General features: G+C 41.0%; 1 protein-coding gene across 5 annotated transcripts in view; it reads right to left on the reverse strand.

The window, feature by feature from the left end:
* Nucleotides 1-19,009, reverse strand: part of COL4A4 (collagen type IV alpha 4 chain) — a 141,912-nt gene that overhangs the window by 45,465 nt on the left and 77,438 nt on the right. For all 5 annotated transcript variants that reach the window (XM_037848455.1, XM_037848454.1, XM_037848453.1 and 2 more), the window contains 12 exons: nt 18,279-18,443; nt 15,875-15,964; nt 14,870-15,033; nt 12,074-12,146; nt 10,962-11,068; nt 8,942-9,125; nt 7,451-7,519; nt 5,585-5,689; nt 4,849-5,067; nt 2,809-2,970; nt 1,600-1,770; nt 943-1,086 (listed from right to left, as the gene is read on the reverse strand). In XM_037848455.1, coding sequence (XP_037704383.1) covers nt 943-1,086; nt 1,600-1,770; nt 2,809-2,970; nt 4,849-5,067; nt 5,585-5,689; nt 7,451-7,519; nt 8,942-9,125; nt 10,962-11,068; nt 12,074-12,146; nt 14,870-15,033; nt 15,875-15,964; nt 18,279-18,443 — 1,653 coding nt within the window. The remainder of the gene's footprint in view (nt 1-942; nt 1,087-1,599; nt 1,771-2,808; nt 2,971-4,848; nt 5,068-5,584; nt 5,690-7,450; nt 7,520-8,941; nt 9,126-10,961; nt 11,069-12,073; nt 12,147-14,869; nt 15,034-15,874; nt 15,965-18,278; nt 18,444-19,009) is intronic.

The following is a 19,009-nucleotide window of genomic DNA, read 5'->3' on the forward strand; positions in this document are numbered from 1 at the left end:
ATTTGAATTAAACATGAGGCTATTTGCCCAAAGAGTTCTAAGGGCAAAAATCTTGTTTCTAAAATCCTAAAGTATTCATTTTCAACACTGGTAATAAAGTATTACCTTCCCTCACTGCAGCCTCAGGTCTAAGAGGTACGGTAAATATTCAGTAGGGATGGACACAGAACACTATATTCAGTGGTTTTGACATTATTCTTTTTTTATAATAATGAAAATCTCTTTGTTAAATGAAGTGTGGGGGAGACCCAATTCATATCCAGATGAAAGTAGATTCATTCTACTGTAGTTTGGAGATCAGCAAACTACAGGCTGGGGACCAAACCTAGTTTACCAGCAGTTTTTGTACATTTGTTGAGGAAAAAAATCAAAAGAAAAATAATGTTTCATGACACATTAAAATAAAATGAATTCAAATTTCAATGTCCATAAATAGAGTTTAATTGGAACACAGCTATGTTAATTTGTTTACCTGTCGTCAACAGCTGCTTTTGCACTACAATAGCCAAGTTGAGTTGTTGTGACAGAGACCCTAAGGTCTGCAAAGCTGAAAATCCTTTCTATCTGGTGCTCTACAGAAAAAGTTTGCCAATTCCTGCTCTAATTGAAACCAGTTTGGAGCCAGGGGCCCTGCTTTACCCCCTTCCCAACAGGAGAACCCTGAAAAAATTCACTGAACCCCAAAAGCTATAGATCAAAGCATTAACAACTGCTATATTCAATGATGGTATATTAGCTACACCATATAGATTAGAATGAGAGATAAGGAAAATGAAAGGAATGTTTGTTTAAAATTCTAAAACAAATACCACAGAACTGAAAGGAAGTGAAATCCATGCTGCAGAATAGCCCCATTTTATTTCTCAGAGATCATAACTATGGATTCAGAAGACACACTGAAAACAAACACGGGCGCATCACCGTGTTGTCAGGTACATTTACCTTTGGGCCCCTTTGCCCCCAGCTCTCCCGAAAGGCCAGGCCAGCCCTTCTCGCCATGTTCTCCCTTTTGGCCAGGTCTTCCATCTGGCCCATGCTTTCCTCTCTCCCCTGGAAAACCTGGGAGACCAGGCAGACCCCGGGGCCCTGGTAACATGAAAATATGGATTTTAGGGAAACGTTCTGAAGGCTATTGTGTTTCTTATAGTCCACTTAGAGACTCCAGCTCTCACCTGGTATTAAAGGCAACCAACCATTACGGATCGCATGACATGTAATAGCTCTGCCGCCTCCCCCCCAGTTTGTCTGTTTTCCAACCTACAGACCCGAGGTGCAGGCCCTGATGTTTCTCAGTCCTGATCCCAGACTATTGTAAGAGGCCTGGGGAATGGGAATTCATTGGTGCTACCCGGGCCCTTGAGCAGAAGTGTTTATGAGCTCTGTGAACCCATAAAATCTCTCACCCCCTTTTCCCTTTTCCCTACACCAAAGCATTCTGCCACTGGAGATAATAATACATAGGACAAGAAGGGAGGTATCACTAAGGGAAGGACACTATAACAGTAAATTCTGTTAGTATCATCATATGTAACAGGCTTTATGTGGCAGAAGGTTTCAAGTATATTGGGGATTGGGAAGGGATGTAAAAGCACTACCCACCCTGTGGGCCTGGCAGTCCAGGGAGCCCCTCATCCCCAGAGGGGCCTGGGATTCCTGGTGGGCCTGGGTGCCCGTCTGCCCCTGGCAGGCCTGGGACACCGGGGAGGCCCTTCATTCCAGCTGGTCCAGGAGGTCCTAAATCCCCCTTTTGTCCTTTCCATCCTGGGGCACCTGAGAAAATACACAGTGACAACAAACAATATACAAAGATTGGAAACTGTTAGGAAAAACATATTCATGGTAGCGTAAATCATGTCTGTGACAAATAAAAATAAAATAATACTTATCAGCTAAAACAACAGTAGCAACTTTCCATCAGTCTAAGGATTTATTTTTCTGGCTGTTATAAAAAGAAAGGCAGACCTCTTGCACCCCCCACCCCCCAGGGGGGATGCCTGAAAATTATAAATAAGAGTTTTTTTATAAATAGAAAATGGATAGGGGTAAAGATCAAATGTGTTATTTGTATTGCACTATCAGGGGGGTGGGGGAATTAATAAATGAAAAGTTTCCAGGTGCTTCCTGAAGCTCTGGCAGAGTGAACTTTCATCAAACTATTAATTGTGATGAGGGAATTGTAAAAATCTGAGCAATATGGTCTGTAACTATTGCTGCTAGAATAAAGTGGCAATGGCAGATTTTGCCCCGCTCTCGTTTTGATCCTTAGAGGGTGTACAGGAATTGGGAGAGGTGTAGGACATTGGGATATAAGCAATAAGATTTAAATAAGAGCCAACAATCTGCATGGTGAAATGAAGATCACATTGGAAACAGCCCATAACACTTTGGGTTAGGAGACGCTCTCTCACACTTGTTAACTGTCTTGCTGGGTGTACCAAGAGTGCAGGGTGCTGACAGCTCCCCATCCTACTTCTCAAGGTCGTGTTTGCAGTGAGTGACCTTGACAGAAGCCCCCAATACAAAAAGCAGGTTTCCTTGCAGGCTGCCAAAGCGGCAGTTTCCCTGGCGCAGCCTCCATGCAGCCCACCTTCCTCGCCTTGTGGGACTTGGCTGACATGGAGAACAGACACAAAGCAACCAACGAGAAGCTCACGCTGCGTCTGTGCCTTGAGTGATAAAGTCCTTGGTCTCTGACCCGGGAGCCTGGCTTCTACCAGCATCCACAGAACAGCAACAGACTGGCTTACTAATTTGTAAGCAGGGTGACATTCTAGACTCTTCACCATTCTTGACACCTGTGACACTTACCTGGACTACCTGGAGCCCCGGGAAGTCCCGGTGGCCCCGGCATCCCTAGAGTGCCTCTTTCACAGGAATGGCCAGGTGCACCTGGGATACCTGGGAAGCCGGTACTCCCTTTCCTGCCTTGGGGCCCTTTGAGACCTGGGAATCCTGCATTGCCAGCTGGCCCTGAAATGGCACAACACATTCATGACATCCGAGACATAATACCATACAGATGGCCTACAATGACCTGTTCGTGCCTGTCAATACCAGAAGCAAACACTCTGATCCCGGCTCCGTGCTCAAATGAGTTAAGCCTCTAAATGGATTTTATCACAAGCCGTAGCAAGCGCCAAATGAATGGAAACATCACACATTGCTAAGTGAGTTACTTGATAAGATTATGTGACCAACAAAGACACTGCCTATGCAAAAAGAAAAGCATGCAGTTCTTCCTGATTTTAATTAGCCTCCAACTTTACAGCATATTTTACACCAAATCTCTAGAATACTTACAAACCCAATTGGCGCCATATGGATTTGCATTTTGTAAGCTATTTCATCACTTGCACTATTAAATTTATCTTTATTGGAAAGGCAGCATCATAATCTTTAAAAGCAGAAATAAAACCCCCATAATTCCACACCCTAACCTAAAAATCTATTTTCTTTTTCTGTGTTTTCACCGTATTTTGTTTCATATGTCTACATTTAAAAAACAGTAATCACAGTGCACATTCAGTTGTTGAATTAGTTCACATTATATGTGAATCTACAAATGTCTTCCTTTCTGTTGTAATGTTTACAAATAAAATTTTAATCATTAATAGATAGTATTTGGAGATTATATATATTTACACACACACAAATACATAATACATGTATGTTATATATTTATATATAACCCAACGGTCTTTATTGTTTCCAAACGTTCCTCTATTGTGGATAATAATCTAAGAGCATCTTCATGTCTATAAGAGCATCTTCATGTCTATAACCTCCCCCTTCTGTTGAATGGTTCCCTTAGGAAACATTTTCACAAGTGGGATAGTAGGATTATGGGTCAAAATTGCTGTTGTTGACTCATATAATGTATTATCTTGTTACTTTCCAGTGAGTTATTTCTTTGTATGTGAATATTTTGACTCCCAAGCCTCCATGTCAGCTCCCTGAGGGCAATGGCTCATCCACCTAACCCCACCCCTCCATGTGCCCTGGGCTGTGCTGGGTTCTGCACGAGTACTGGCCCATCGCTGTTGGGAAAGAGCCAGGACAGTGTTGCCCAGTGTCTGTGCTGGGGTCCATGTCTCATTCCCAATCATCCAAGGTGCTCTTTAAAGTGCAGACTTCTGGGCCCCACCCCAGATGTGATGAATCAGGACCCAGAAAACTGAGAATTTAATGGCACCCCAATCCCTGCCCCCATCCAAGATGCTTTTTGAATACATTGAAATCTGCGAAACTCTGGGGCAGATCCAGAGGAATCCTTAGTTTCTTCCAGAACAGGATGTGAATCTGTGGGGGGCCCTCTTTCCCTTCTCCAGACTTCCGGGGCCCTGCCTGCTGTCCCCCGGGAGCCAAAGCCTCTCGGCCCCGTCATCTTCTGAAATGGGCTCAGCCCCCAGCTCTCCCGTGAAGCTTCCCTGAACTCCAGCCCACACCGCTCCGTCCATCTGAGCTGCTCTTTGTCTTACTATCTCTGATCTGTCCTGTCCCCCCTTCAACTGGGAAGTGGGCAGTGGGCAAGACACCCGTCCCTGCTCCCCAGCGTTCTACACCACTAACCCACTGCCCTGAGCCCACTGCAGGCGGGTGTCCAGGGGCTGTTGCATCGAATTGAATTGACTGAGCCACAGTGAGCTGCCCTGGATTTAAAAAAATAAATAAATAAAACACTAATAAAATGCAAAGGCAGCAACTGGGGATGCAGGTTATTTTCAGTGTAGTCCCATCTATGAGGGAAGATGCTTGGATAAAAATTTCACATTCTAGATTTCTAAGGCAAGATAGTCTACATATTCTCCAGTGGCCTGTTCTGAACCTTGCTGGCTGCACACCTCATACCTGCAGCCCCTGCGTGTCCCGGGTCACCGCTGGGTCCTTTCGTCCCTGGCACCCCTGATGGACCCCTCTTTCCCGGAGGTCCTGGGTAGCCATAAGCTGGGTCACCTGGGGTTCCTTTCCAACCAGTCACTCCAGGTGAACCAGGCACACCGGGAGGCCCAACAAGGGAGGCCCCCTTTGCACCTCCGAAACCTGGATCTCCCACATCACCACGAAAACCTATTCAACAATGAAAAAAAGTAATAATAACTTAACTGTTAAATGTACAAGTACAGAACCAATACATATATAGAACTATTACTTTAATAAAAACATATGTTTTTAAAAAAATACAGGAGCAGTTTTCTAAATTTCAGAGTAGCTTATTAGGGAAATCTTTTTTTTTGGCCATTTTTGTAGGGAAATACATTGTAACTTTGTGTTTTCTACAAGCCAGGGATATATCTCTATTTTCATTCTCTGGCAAACATTTTGTCTGGACTGGGCAGTTTCTATGACATTACAGACTAACAATGGTCTATAATGTGTTTAAGGGGGGAAGGAGCCCTGGAAACTTAGAAAATTATCATGGCAAAAAAGTTATCAAAATACAGCTAAGGACCTAATCTTGCAAGAAAAACTATTTTCCCCATTATCTACAGGTCCCAGAGCCATTTCCTTATTAAAGTCATTGGTTTTTAGAGGCATTTCAAGTTCCTGATATACATTCCCAAAGCAGGAAAAACATTTCACTTACCAGGCGGACCTGGTATTCCGGATATTCCTGGTTTGCCTGGATGACCTTTTTGCCCATCAAAACACCTCCCAGGAAAGCCCCGGGGACCGGGAAATCCCTTCTGACCTAAACAAGCAAAAAAAAAAAAAAAAAAAACCATAAAACACAGACTCAATAAAACACAAATTAATGAGAACAAGACGAGGTGATGGGTTTGGTTTTTGTTGTTGTTTTAATCTATGTTAAATCTTTTCTAGAGTACTTCTGCTTTGTGGAGGATAAGATGAGCTTCTCTTGGTTTAAGGAATCATTTTATGAGCCGTGCTCAAAATAAATGCTTTAAAGAGAGTGATTTTTATAAGGTACTTTCTCAAAAGCCATACAGTAAAGGGTTCTTCCTGAAAGTCTTTGGGCATATACTACTATTCAGAAAGATTTTTTAATAATTTCCCATAAGTCTAATAAATGCATGCCAGAGCCTGTCCTTGTAGGAGCAAAGGCCCGTAGCCAGTGTCTGGCATGATGAAGAAAGCACCGGAGGAAAGGACAAAACTACTTTCTCTGCACCTTATTGCATTAAACGAGGTATAGGCAAAACACACCTGCAAAAGAAATTTTTTTAAAACTGCAAATTCTTACTAGAAACCATCTCAGCTAAAATAATTTGTAAATCATGGGCTTGAAGGAGTTACAATTGCCAGCTTAAAGTTTGAATGTTCACTTTCCTTAAGGATAAAGGTGCTGAAAGTAACCATAATTTCCTCCATCCACGACAACGTAGCAGTAAAAGTAAATAAACATTCATTCAACTAGCAATTCTTCATTCCTGATGTAGAGTTATCCCTGGCACCCCTGATGTTGCCTTGGGATGGGTGTGGTGACTTCCAGGCTTTGACCTGGGGCTTGGTCACGTGTCTTGCTTTGACCAGTGGGATATTAGTGCCTATGATGCACACACAAGTGTGAATGTGACTGTAAAGTTGGGCCTGCCCCCTGGGGTTCTGCAAACATGGAAAAGAGCATGCCCTGGGGCCGCTGTCCTTCAGCCTGGCCCCCAAGTGACATTTGTATTGCAGACTTGAACCTGATCTGAGGTCTGGGACCAAGCCTACAGAGACCATCTTAGATCAGCTGAACCCCGGTCAACCTGCAGACCCCGTAAGAGAGAAAATAAATATTTGTTGTGGCCCACTGAGATTTTGAGGTTGTTATACAACATTACTGTGACAATAGCTAATGGTTATAGAGAGTGATACAGATTTATTCATCATTCAACTTTCAATACTTTTTATAGCGATGTAGGACAAGAAAGTTCATATTTAATAAGTCATCCTAGTACTTAATTGATCAATATAAGTAAACTCCAGGGAAATAAAAAAAGAATTAGGAAAACATCCCTTATCTAGATTTGGGTTTAATGCAGCTAAAAATAAGTGATTAATTCAAATGAAGCAATTGCATAAAAGTTCAATTGGAGAGGTGGAGAGATGGGCATTTTTCAGAATGTTTTTACTCAGAAGTTTGGTTCTCTTGGAAAGCAAAATAAAGTAAAACTTACAACCAGTAAGCAAACACTCATTTTCCACTCCTGGGGCACAGGAAAAGAAAGATTTAGTTTTAAAACTTTCAAAGGGCAGACACTAGATCAAAGTAAATTTTGTTGCACAGAGACATGAAAAAACCCCATCTGGTAGACCCCAGACCAGTAGATTAGAGATTCAACTGCAAATTACTACAAACGCTGTTTTCCCACAGTCCTTCAAAGCCTTATAAGAATTTTAGAAATATCCTGACTACTTACCTGAGGATTAGCTACTGGTTTATCTGTCTTGCAGGGTTTTTTACTAGTGGAAATGTATAAGAACAGTAAATTCTCACTGATCATACCTGGAGGTCCATCAAAACCTGGAGGGCCAGGCCCCCCAGGGTAGGTTATGTTACAAGGAATTGTGTCACCTGGAATGAGAAAGAATAAAAGTGGCATTCACACAATTGATAGCTCAGTGTAGTGTGAGTCCCAATGATAATAAGCTTGCTCAAGATCTTTCTGCATAGAATATACATGGGATTCAAAGGAAAAGAAGACTCACAAGTGTCATTAGGTCACTTAAACTGCTTTTATACTAAATTTCTAGAAGAATCTGACCTGAAATTTGAATGTCAACTGTCAGAACAGTTATAAGCATAATAGGAATAAGAAAAATACTGATTCTCAGAAGCATCAGTTTTAAGAACCTAGAGCAAATAATGTCTTTATAGGCCCCTCTCTAATAGAATGTAATCAGAAGCTTTGATAAATCATGAACTAGCAGCAAGCATCCAACACTGGGTTCAGAAGATGTGGGTCCTATTCAGACTCTGGGGGATTTATGAAGATGAGGAGACTGGGCTAGATATTAACAATAGTTACCATTTACTGAGGGACTGCTATGGGCCAGCTGGTTCTAGTATATTTGTCTCTTATTTTCTTAACAACTCTGCATGTGATTATCATAATCCACCTGTTTAATTGGTGAGGAAAATAAGACTCCAAAGCTGATATCTCTGAGTTCCCTTCTCCTTCTAAAATTGAATGTTTCTCTTTTATAATAAAAATAATGGCTCATAATGTATTATCTCATATGCTCGCAAACTAGAAAACATGTTAGATAAATAATGTCAGATTTTGATTCCGGGCCATGATCTTAAATTTTCTCAAATAACAAAGTATTTGCCTTTTCTTTACCTTTTAATATTGTTAAAGCAAGAACCAGAGATATTATTTTGTTCTGAAATTCCACAATTAATAACACTGTCCAAGAAATGTTCATATCATAAAAGAAAAGAAAAGAAAAAATAAATCTTTTTCCCCATCTTCTTAAAAGTTTTCAGCTATTATCTTGCAAGTCACTTCACTGTTTGAAATTCACATAACTCTCAGATATATTCAAAGCCCCTTTTTTTCTTCTCCCTAAAACACTTAACAAATGAATTTTCATGGATTAAGTGATATATATTTTAAATGAAATACAGTGGGTTTTTAAAAAATTGAAATACACTGTATTGTATCAGAGTATTGTAAAAATATATTTTGAATTTACACACACACACATATATCTATGTATATTTGGTGCATAATTTTAATAGATTGTATTCAATGACACTGAGTAATGAATGAAAAGCAATTTCGGTATGCCAAACAAAAAGGCAACAACAAAGCTTAACATTTCTAGCATGTAAATATTGATCATGCTGTAATGCTTTTGATTGTTTAACTACATTCCAGGTTTGAACAGCGTCTTGAGGGGATATTATTTAGCTGTTGTGCCATAGCTCTAATAACTTTGGCTGGAAGAGACGTTCACCTTAGCATCAAACGACAAAAACATCCCAAATTACCTTGCTGACCCTTCAAGCCATCAGGGCCCCTCACGCCTGGGCGGCCTGGGGCTCCTGGCTGCCCTCTCTCTCCAGGTGGACCAGGAAATCCCAGTCCTGGAGGTCCCATAGGTCCTGTCCTGCCCGGGGGGCCTGGCCGTCCAGGAGACCCTTTACCACCTGGGATGGCATCTTCATGATCCCCCTGGGAAGGTTACCATGAGTCAATTATCAATCTTTGAAATCCATGAACTCAAAGCAGTCATTGCAGGCTACAGAACCATGCACAGAAAGTCCATTGTTCCAAGAGACATTGAATCAGCGGCAGATGCAATTTAAAACAACGAACTGGGATTTGTCTTAATATTTCACATATATAATAATAATTTTACTCCAATTATTTCCCCACTCTTTTGAATATACCTCAAATACAGAATAAGACATTTCATGCAGAACCACACTCTAATATCAAAGATTACAAAACATAGAAATAAGCAAATTGGGGGAGGTGATGGACTTCAAAATTAAGTTCTTCTATATTCGAAATTATTTTCCTGCATTTTTATGAGAAGGCACATAGTTAGACTCCATCACAACTCCAAATATGTGGGTAAAGAGTTAACAAATCCTTTCCCCTTCTGCATGAAAATTTGACCTTTGGTTAACCATCTAGCTCGGTTCCTCTGGAAACCCAACAGAAAATGGCATATCAACTACATTACTAGGCAACATGGCTTAACATAAAGTGTACACCTGTTTGCTACAACTGCATCTGGTCTGAAGAATATAGAGACCTGTTGGGGGGCCTTCGTTTGAGGCTTCCCGGAATGACGGCTCCTGGAACTGGCAGGTCCCTTATGGAGACCATGCCTATGGAGATATTGTTCCAGTGGGCAAGGAGGTTTTCAAGGCAAGGCAGCTCCTGCATCCACCCATGGTGGACTCGTCCCCTTGCACTGGAGCTCAGTGCTGAATGAAGGGCTGCAAGTACCCCTGCACATGAGATACGAGGCATGCCGGATGTTGCACTGCCAGCCCTCTGTCTTTCTAAGAGGTTGGCCCCCAATATGGTCTATGATAGTCTTGTGGGTCTGGATTGTTTCAGAGAACCTAGGAAGACAATCCCTCAATGTGTGTTGTAGAAACCCCTCTCCCAATTTGGTCTGTAAACACACTTTGGTTTTTCATAATTTGGTTAGTATATGATGTCAATTACTGCTCAGTGACATAGGCTTCTATTTAGTTTCTTAAGTGGATGAATGAATTAAATCAAGATTATCTAGTCTAAACAGAGATCATTCACGTACTTGATATGAGCCAAGAGGCAGAAAGCTTTGACCCCCATCTCACCCGATTTCCAAGCTTCTCTTATTCACATGTATTTTGCCCAAAGGAGTTTTTATAAAATCAGAGCATGGGCCTTCTCTATGACAACACTCAGAGTGGGTTTTTACTGCACATGGCAGGCAGAACATTCTGGTGGAAATGGCACAGGCTTTGGAATCAAACAGACCAGTCTTCATCCCTATTTACCTTACCTGCAAGATGGGTGCCCTTGAGCAGCCTACCCTGAACCTTCCATTTCCTCACCATAAAACTGGAAAGATAATTGCTCCTCATAAGGCTACTGTTGTCTATAAAACATCTGGCCCAGTTTCTGTGACACCGTAAGCATTCAAAATTGTTTCATATGCCCAAGATAGCTTAAATTCCTAAGCATTGGTCATGCCCCATATGCTTTTCTTAGGCCTTTCTTTACCGACACATATACCGACAGAATGATAAGAATCATGAGAATGATACAAAGACGGGTCATTAAGTCTTGTTATGAATGAACTGCCACTCAAGAATTTGGACACTCTCCAATGTGTCATAGCTTTTATGAACATCATCTTTGCGTGGCAGTGAGCTGAAAGGTGAATCATTTATAGCATGATGATACTTTACTGAGTTACTCCTTGGTGAACTGAGAAGCAGAAGTAGAAGCTGTGTGACTACAAATGAAAATGAAATCCTATAGCAGAAGAAGAATGATCCATACCGGAGGTCCTGGATCTCCTCCTTCTCCAGCACGTCCATCCTGGCCATGTTGTCCCTGCTGCCCTGGAAATCCCGGGGGCCCATCAGGGCCTCTTTCTCCTTTGCACCCTGGAGACAGAGGCCAGAAGACAGTCAACCCTTAATCAGCAGTGGGTGACTGTGGGGGGAAACAAAGGACTAAAAATAAAGACTGCGTGGGTGAGTACCTCAGTTGTGCAAACCATACAAAGACAACCATGCAAAAGTCACGAGAGAGAATGACCGCCACCAAACCCACTGAATTCCTTTACTGGGGAGATGTTCCCTTCCCCATTCCAACAAGGAGGTTGTGTGCAGTGGTGCCGATTGGAGCATCTGCCCCTCAACGTTTTACGCCAAACATCGTAATCCATCCCCTGGCCATAACGAATAGGGGAATATGATGGGGCACCTTTCCCAAACTAATCCAATCATTTCTGAATTTTTTTTTTTCTAACTGGAACTAATAAGGTAAAATTCTCTTTCACCCCTGGTTGTAAGAACCTTGAGCTGCCTGGGGACACATACCCCATAGACCAGAGAAAGCCAGTCTGCAGAAAAAAAAATGCAGATGAAACAATGAAAAATGCAAGATGCAGGGAGAGCATCCCAGAGCCATTGGAGCCCTTACGCCCAGTTGTCCCCAATGCCAACCCTATGTCTAACCCTTCTTTCTTCAGGTGAGTCAACAAATTACATTCATTTTCTCAAACTACTTCAAGCTGGCTTTCTGTCACTTACGACCAAAATACGTTCCCAACTAATAGAGGATACTATGATGTAGTGAATAGGCACTGAGTCCAAGAATGTCACGATTCAAACCCAAGTTCACCACAATGACAATGTGCATGTTTGACTAAAGAAGTATTTATGATTTCTAATAAGAGAAAGAATTTGGGGTTCACCATTTGTAAGACCCTATGCAGGGCATGGAGTATTTTTTCAAGCAGTTTCAATTATTCTAAGTCTCATTAGCTATAGAATTGATCTGTGGTCAGAAAGGAAACTAACACAAGAGTATTGCTGACATATCACTCAAGATTGTTCATATTTTATCCATATGTGGCAGGGAGCTAGGTGATTGATTATGCGCACCTTTAAATCTCGATACAACCATGTCGCCCTTTTCCCCTCTGTCGCCGTGGGGTCCCGAAACACCAGGTTTTCCCTTAATGAAAACAGGAGCTTAATTATAATCAGTTAAAAGTTACTCACATTTTTGCATATCTAATATCTCTCTTCCTCACCCCTAAATCATTTCTAAAGATGCTGGCTTGGCATTCTTGTTTTCTTCGCCTTCCCTACTTTAAAGTGCATCCTTCCTTTTACAAAACTCTTGGACTGCATGTAAAAACTGGTGAAATCTGAATAATGTCTGTACCTGTGTTAACAGAATTGTATGAATGTCAGCTTTCTGGTTTGGACAATGTACTATGGCTATGTAAGAGATTATCATTGGGGGAAAAGGGACATGAGAACACTGTACAGCTTATGCAACTTCCTGTGAGTCTTAAACCATCACAAAAGAAAATGTTATAAAGAATTTTTTCAAGTGTCTTGGACCTTCTAATGTAGAATTAGGAGAGCTGCCACTCTAGTTGCCACTGGAGCTGGGGATGGAGGTTTAAGGATGAGTTTGTGAGGAGGGAGGCATGGAGATAAGTGGGATATTGGGAGAAGTTGATGAGTAAGGAAAAGGAAAATAAGGATCTTTGCTATTATTAAAACATTCCCCATTCCCTCTGTACAGCAAGTAAACAACTAATTTTGGCTGATGGGCTTATCAGCTTTTGTCCTCAGCATTGCTCTGAGACATGACTCTTTGGGTCACAGTTTTGTGTTACATATGATTGCCAATAAGGCCACGTCAAAAACCTGGAAACCTACTTTGGGTACATTAGCCTGCCCACGTGCTAAATCTAATACAGTTACAGAAACACTACATGTAACTTAAGGTTACCTTTCTAGTGACTTCAATAATCAAGAAAGGCCAAGATTCTGGAAGGCAGTAAAAAATGACTAAGCAGACCATTTGCTTGGCTCACACAGTCCCTACCTTGTCTTATTTTCTTACAATCTAACAATATGTTCAAACAAGTTTAATGATCTTTTTAATCATCCTGTCCTAGATTATAAGCAATGACCCATAAAGGGGAGGGGAGTATGAGTTGAAGCAAGCACAATGCCAGCCTCCAGCTGTAAGAGTGAAGAAGAAACTAAAAATGTATATCATGGCCATAAAAATGCAAACTAGCAAAATGGTTGGGAAGCATACGATGTGGAGAAAAAAATAGTTTCACATGCACCACTCAAAATCACAAGAGTATCGCTCCAGTTGAGCACCCTGTTTGTAACAGTGCCTATGAGGCAACAAAAACGTGGGGGGAAGGACTTCTTAGTAGAAATGGATAAACTAGACAGCAGGAGAACTTTGGAAATCAGGAAGTGTCAATATGTGTCAAATGTTATTTTTATTCTTATCATTATTGAATATGCTGAGTCGTAAGTGATGATGAGACAGGGAATTCTTTCCAACAAACTTACAAGGCAGATTTGGTTATATATGTGGCATAAATGGACAAGTGAAGTTCAGAAAGACCACCGTCATTTGACTTCCTGGGGAAATGGAAAAGTTTTGGGGGCTGACAGTTAGGCCCCAGTTCACCCCAGGATTAAGTCTCTTTAATAAATAGGGAGAGAAGAGCTGTCTCCGGCCTCCGCAGGAGTGTTTCCGTGAGGCAGGGATTTTATTCTGAGGGGTGGAAGAGACCAAAGGCTGTGCCTCACCTGAGCAACTCATAATTGTCAGCGAAACGACAACCATTTCAAGATAGAGCTCATACGCTCTCTGGCATGACAAGTCCAATATTTCTATCTCCAGCCTGGACCTCTTGCTTAAACTCCTAGCTTGTGTATCATCCCACTGCCTACCCAACATCTCGACCTGCTTCTCTAAAGAGTACCTCAAATTTAAAATGTCCCAAACAAGACTTTCCCCACCCACACCTGCCCCTCACATTGTCTTTCCCATCTCAGTACACAGCAACTGCCTTCTTCCAATGCCTCGAGCCAAAAATCTTGGTGTCATCCTTCATTTCTCTTTGCATCACATCCCACATCGAATCTAACAGCAAATCTGCTGGCTCTACCTTCAAAACATACCCGGCATCTGATTTCTCATCACACCCAGTGCCGCCACTTTAATCATTCCACTAACATATTGCATTCGGATTACAGAAATAGCCCCCCCAGCTAATCTCCCTGCTGCCCACCCATGCCCACCCCTTGCCTCCTATGGTCTGTTCTCAACAGAGCAACCAGAATGACCCACTTAAAACAAATGCCACATCATGCCACTTTCTTCTTAAAACTTTCCATGAGCTTTTCCATGTCATCCAGAGTAAAAGCCCAAATCCCAGCCATCTATGAAGCCCCCCATGCTCTGCGACCCCTCCTAGCGCAGTATCTCCCACTGTGCTGAGACACACTGTCTCCCCTCACGGCACACTATGTGGTGGTGGCCATTTCACCACCTGTCATACTGGATGTTTATTTGTTTATCTGTTTTATGGTGTCTGTCTCCCAGCAGAGTGGAAGCTCCGCAAGGGCACAGACTGTGCTCTGGTCCCTGTTATATCCCCAACACCTGGAACAATGCCTCAAACACAGCAGGCACTCAATAAATATTAGTTGAATGAATGGATGATGGATGGATGGATGGATGGATGGATGCATACATGAATATAGGTGATTATTTTTTGGTAACTGGTATATTTTTAAGTTCAAGACATAAAATATATATCACACTATAAATCAGAGAGAGGTACAGTTGAGTTCAATCTCCATCTACCTCTGTGGACTGAAAGACCATGACTGGTAGGAGTTACTCACTGGTGGCCCTGGAGATCCATCAGCACCAGGAGGGCCTGGGTCACCTTTGTCTCCAAGCCACCCAGGGGCCCCCGAGTCTCCCTTAGGGCCTTGCCTCCCCGGAAGTCCTGGAGGCCCAGGTGGACCCATGGGCCCGGGCAGGCAGGCACAGAGTCCTTCGATTCCTAGACAGAGGGTAAAATGTAGCTTTGTCACATTTCCTGAATAAAATCCACAATAAGGTCTTTACTATACAAAACCAACATTTGAATAAAGAAACAAAAGGGTCAGATGTGCACAATTCTTACTGCAGACGAATGATAATGTGAGATGTGGGGCTCGGTGCAGCTTGGGGGCATGGGGTGGCGGTGCAGGGTGGGTACCTGGGTTCTAGATACACAGCGTTATGTGTCTTAATAAACTCAATCTGAGAAATTCTAAGTGGAAAGCTTATGTCCAATTCTACTGAAGAAACTTTCAACATTAAAAAGTTTCTTATTTTTAAAAGTTTAAGTCTCTTACTTGGTTTATACCGAAGAAAACAAAACAAAACAAAAATTGGTTGGAGCATAAACTCTGAACAATAAGTAGTCAAATTCCTCAGCTGCATTTATGCTCTCATAGCCACCTGACTCAGTGGGTCAGAAAGGCACCAAATAACACAGAGCAATGGGTCTTTGTTGAGTCTAGGAAATATGTGACCCCACAGAGAAAGACTGAAATAAAATATTAACACTGTTCTGTCTCTCAAGGACTCTAGAGCTCCTTTGAGGACAGTCACTATTTTGAGGGAAACTCCATGGCAGGTGAGTGTCTCCTTTATACTTTTTTTAAGATACTCACATAAAGATTTGACTTTTCTGGTAGTTTTAATTACTTCCTAAGCACATAACGAGACAAAGTATTCATGGGGGCAACTGATGTGGCTAACACTCTAAAGGGAATGCCACACTGTACTTTTCCTATATGCCCCCAATCTCTACATGTTGTTGTCTTCTAGAAATTCTATCGTTGATGCATACTTGCCTTTTTCTCCTTTTGAGCCTCTTCTTCCTGGAGGACCCATTGTGCCTTTTACTCCTTGTAGTCCAGGGGCCCCAACACTACAATATATAACTTTACAGTGTGTGGGGGGTGGGAAGAGAGAAACACATGGTTTTTATGGATGCCTTCCATAGAACAAACATAATGTCTCTTGCACTATCATTCTCTCTTTAAGTGTCCCCTCTTAGCCCCATTCTTCCATTCTTTTCCTATGATTCTTTATATTTGATATAAGAACATATACACAAAAAGACCATACAATTGTCAAAGCAGACATCTGTTGCCATAACCATTTATAAAGCCATCCCTCATCTCGGTCATACTTCAGTGGGTTGCAGACCAAGGTAAGAGACCACAAATACACAAAAATAAACAAAAGACTAAGAATAAGTGTACAGCAAAGATCTTTTTTCTCCTTCAATTATCAATTATTGGCTAGTGAATAAAGCACAAGGCAAGGCTTGTAAAAGCAAAATTTCAGATAAAAGATGGCATTTAATCCACACATAATAAGCTCTGCCTTCTCCTGATGTCTCTGTAAGATAAGACAGTAAAAAGCTTACACCATAAGTTCTGCTTTCCAAAAAATACAGCAGGAAAAAACAACACCCAAAAATGTGGATGAAAAAGATTATGAAGTAAAAGGAAAACTTAAAAAGAAACTATGCAACTAAAATATCAGACATGAAAACAGGCTACTGCAAAAGAAAACATTAGAAGACAAAAACTGCAACAACAAATCCTGAGAAATAAAAAATAATAGACAATGATAGAAGAAATTTCAAAAATTAAGAAAAGAGAGTTGAAAGATAGAGATGAGGAAATCTCCTAAAAGTGTCACGGAAATATAAACAGGTGGAGAATAATAGAATAAATATTAGAAAAAGACACGTAAGATTGGGTCTCTAACATCAAAATATATTGAGATCCAGAAAGAAAATGGAGGAGAGAATATGTTCAAAGAAATTCTTCAAGAAATTTTTCCAGAAATGAAGGCTGTGTGTTGGGTTGAAACTGCCCACCAAGTGCACCACAAATAAATACACGAACTGACACAAAGGCAAATCTCAATGAAATTTAAGAACACCTAAAACAAAGAAAAGCTCCTAGAAGCTTCCAGAGAGGAAAAGAGATTTCAAAGAATCAAGCATCTAAATGTTACTCGTGTTCTTAACAGCAACACTAGAAGCTAGAAGACAGTGGAGAATGCCTTCCAAACCTGAGGGAAAAAGAGTCCCCTTAGAATTTTATACACAGCCAAACTATCAATCAAATTTCCTGATAGGATAAAGGTATTTTTTAGAGTAAGATGCTCTAGGTTTACCCTCTTATCTATACCCTTTCTCAGGAAGTATAATGTGGGAGTAAACCACTAAAAGAAATACATGGGTTCTGAGAAACAAGGAGATACAAAAAGAGAGAGAGAGAGGTGATGAAAATTCAAAGGATAATGGTGAAGGAAGGTCTCAAAACAGGGTCTCAGCAGCAGATTAAAGTGCAACATGACCTAATTGGAACAGGTCAAAAGGCTCCAAGAGTCATTTACTCAAAGAGAAGATACTGGTAGAATATTTAATGAGTTAGAATATACTATGGGGAGATTTACACAAAGGAGTGGTTTGAAGTTGAATCAGCATTAAGTATATTGAAATCTAAGCAAGCACACAATGCAAACAAGACAATTAGTAGCAAAATGTTGTGCTGAAAAAGAATAAAATATAGTATTATATGGCTTAGCTAGTAAATAAAATTTATATAACCATTCAGCATAAATATTGAATATTTTTATAACCAAAATTACGATAACTATATTGATATGCTGTGGGAGTAGAAATTGTGCATGGGCGTGATGGTGGTAGAGGGTGAAAGAGGGCTGAATTCCATCTATATTTATATAAATGGAAATCAAAAGATATTGCTCAAACTGAAAAGTTAAGAAATTGCAATACAAACATGCCAAATGAGGATGTAGAGGCCAAGAACAAAAAGAACCAGCTATGTGTGTGGGCATAATTGCCCCTGGGAAGGAGGGAATATGAGATATGCCTGCCTGGAATTGTAGTTTCTCCAAACAGGTCTCATAGAACTGGCTCTTTAAACCAGGTTCATATATAATGCTTATAAAATAAAAACCAAGCTTTTTTTTAAAGAATGAAATTTTTAAAGAATGAAAATTTTATTAATTTACCAAAATTCTATCACTCCCGCTTAAACTACCAACCAAATAAATTCACATAATTTTATTAATGTAATAGTCCAACCTCAGTTTACTTATTTGTAAAACGAGTTTTAGTAATACTGACTTCACTCATCTCATTGTGTGAAAAACACTGAATATCCAATGCAACATGTAAATGCCAACGCATGTGACTGAGGATCACTTTACCATCTGATCCCGGGGGTCCCTGCAGCCCTGGTGCTCCATGCAAACCAGGTGGTCCCGGGTTCCCTGCTTTTCCTGGAGCAGAATCTGCTCCCCCTGGAATACCGGCTGCTCCTGGAAGCCCAGGATGACCAGGAAACCCTGGGGGTCCAGGGGGGCCAACCATGCCTCCGAGAGAAATCAAGAATGACAATCACATATAATGTCAGAGTAAGCTTTGCAGTAAGAGAAATCAAAATCAGTTTGTTCTTCCTGAGGCCATGGAATTTTTTTGAAGAAAAAAAATATGACTCAATAATAACTGAATATCACAGTCATCAAAACACCTTACCTCCTTTTAAACAAGCACACAGCAGAACTCAACATTGGGGAATTACTTTTTCTTACTTTTTCCCCATTCTTTTGGGTCAGTGGGAAAGAAGTATATATTATTTAATTAGAATTTTTTTCAACTTTTCCACCTTGAAAACGTGGTAAAAATAATCTGAACAAACATAACGCATTTCATGAAAAAAATATGGACTCATGTATCATCTATGTAGAACATAAAGTATCAGCCCTTTCTTAGCAGCCTTGGTTGACAGGGAAACATAAGGGTGCTGGGTTTGGATCTGGGCTCTCCTCTAACCACAGGACCTTGGGGGAGTTACTTAACTTCTTTAATCTTCTGAACCTACCTAATAAGATTGCTATGAGGACTGAATAACATAATCCATGTCAGGAGCTTAGTGTAG

Source organism: Choloepus didactylus, chromosome 9 (assembly GCF_015220235.1).
Source record: "Choloepus didactylus isolate mChoDid1 chromosome 9, mChoDid1.pri, whole genome shotgun sequence".
In the NCBI taxonomy this organism is placed as follows: domain Eukaryota; kingdom Metazoa; phylum Chordata; class Mammalia; order Pilosa; family Megalonychidae; genus Choloepus; species Choloepus didactylus.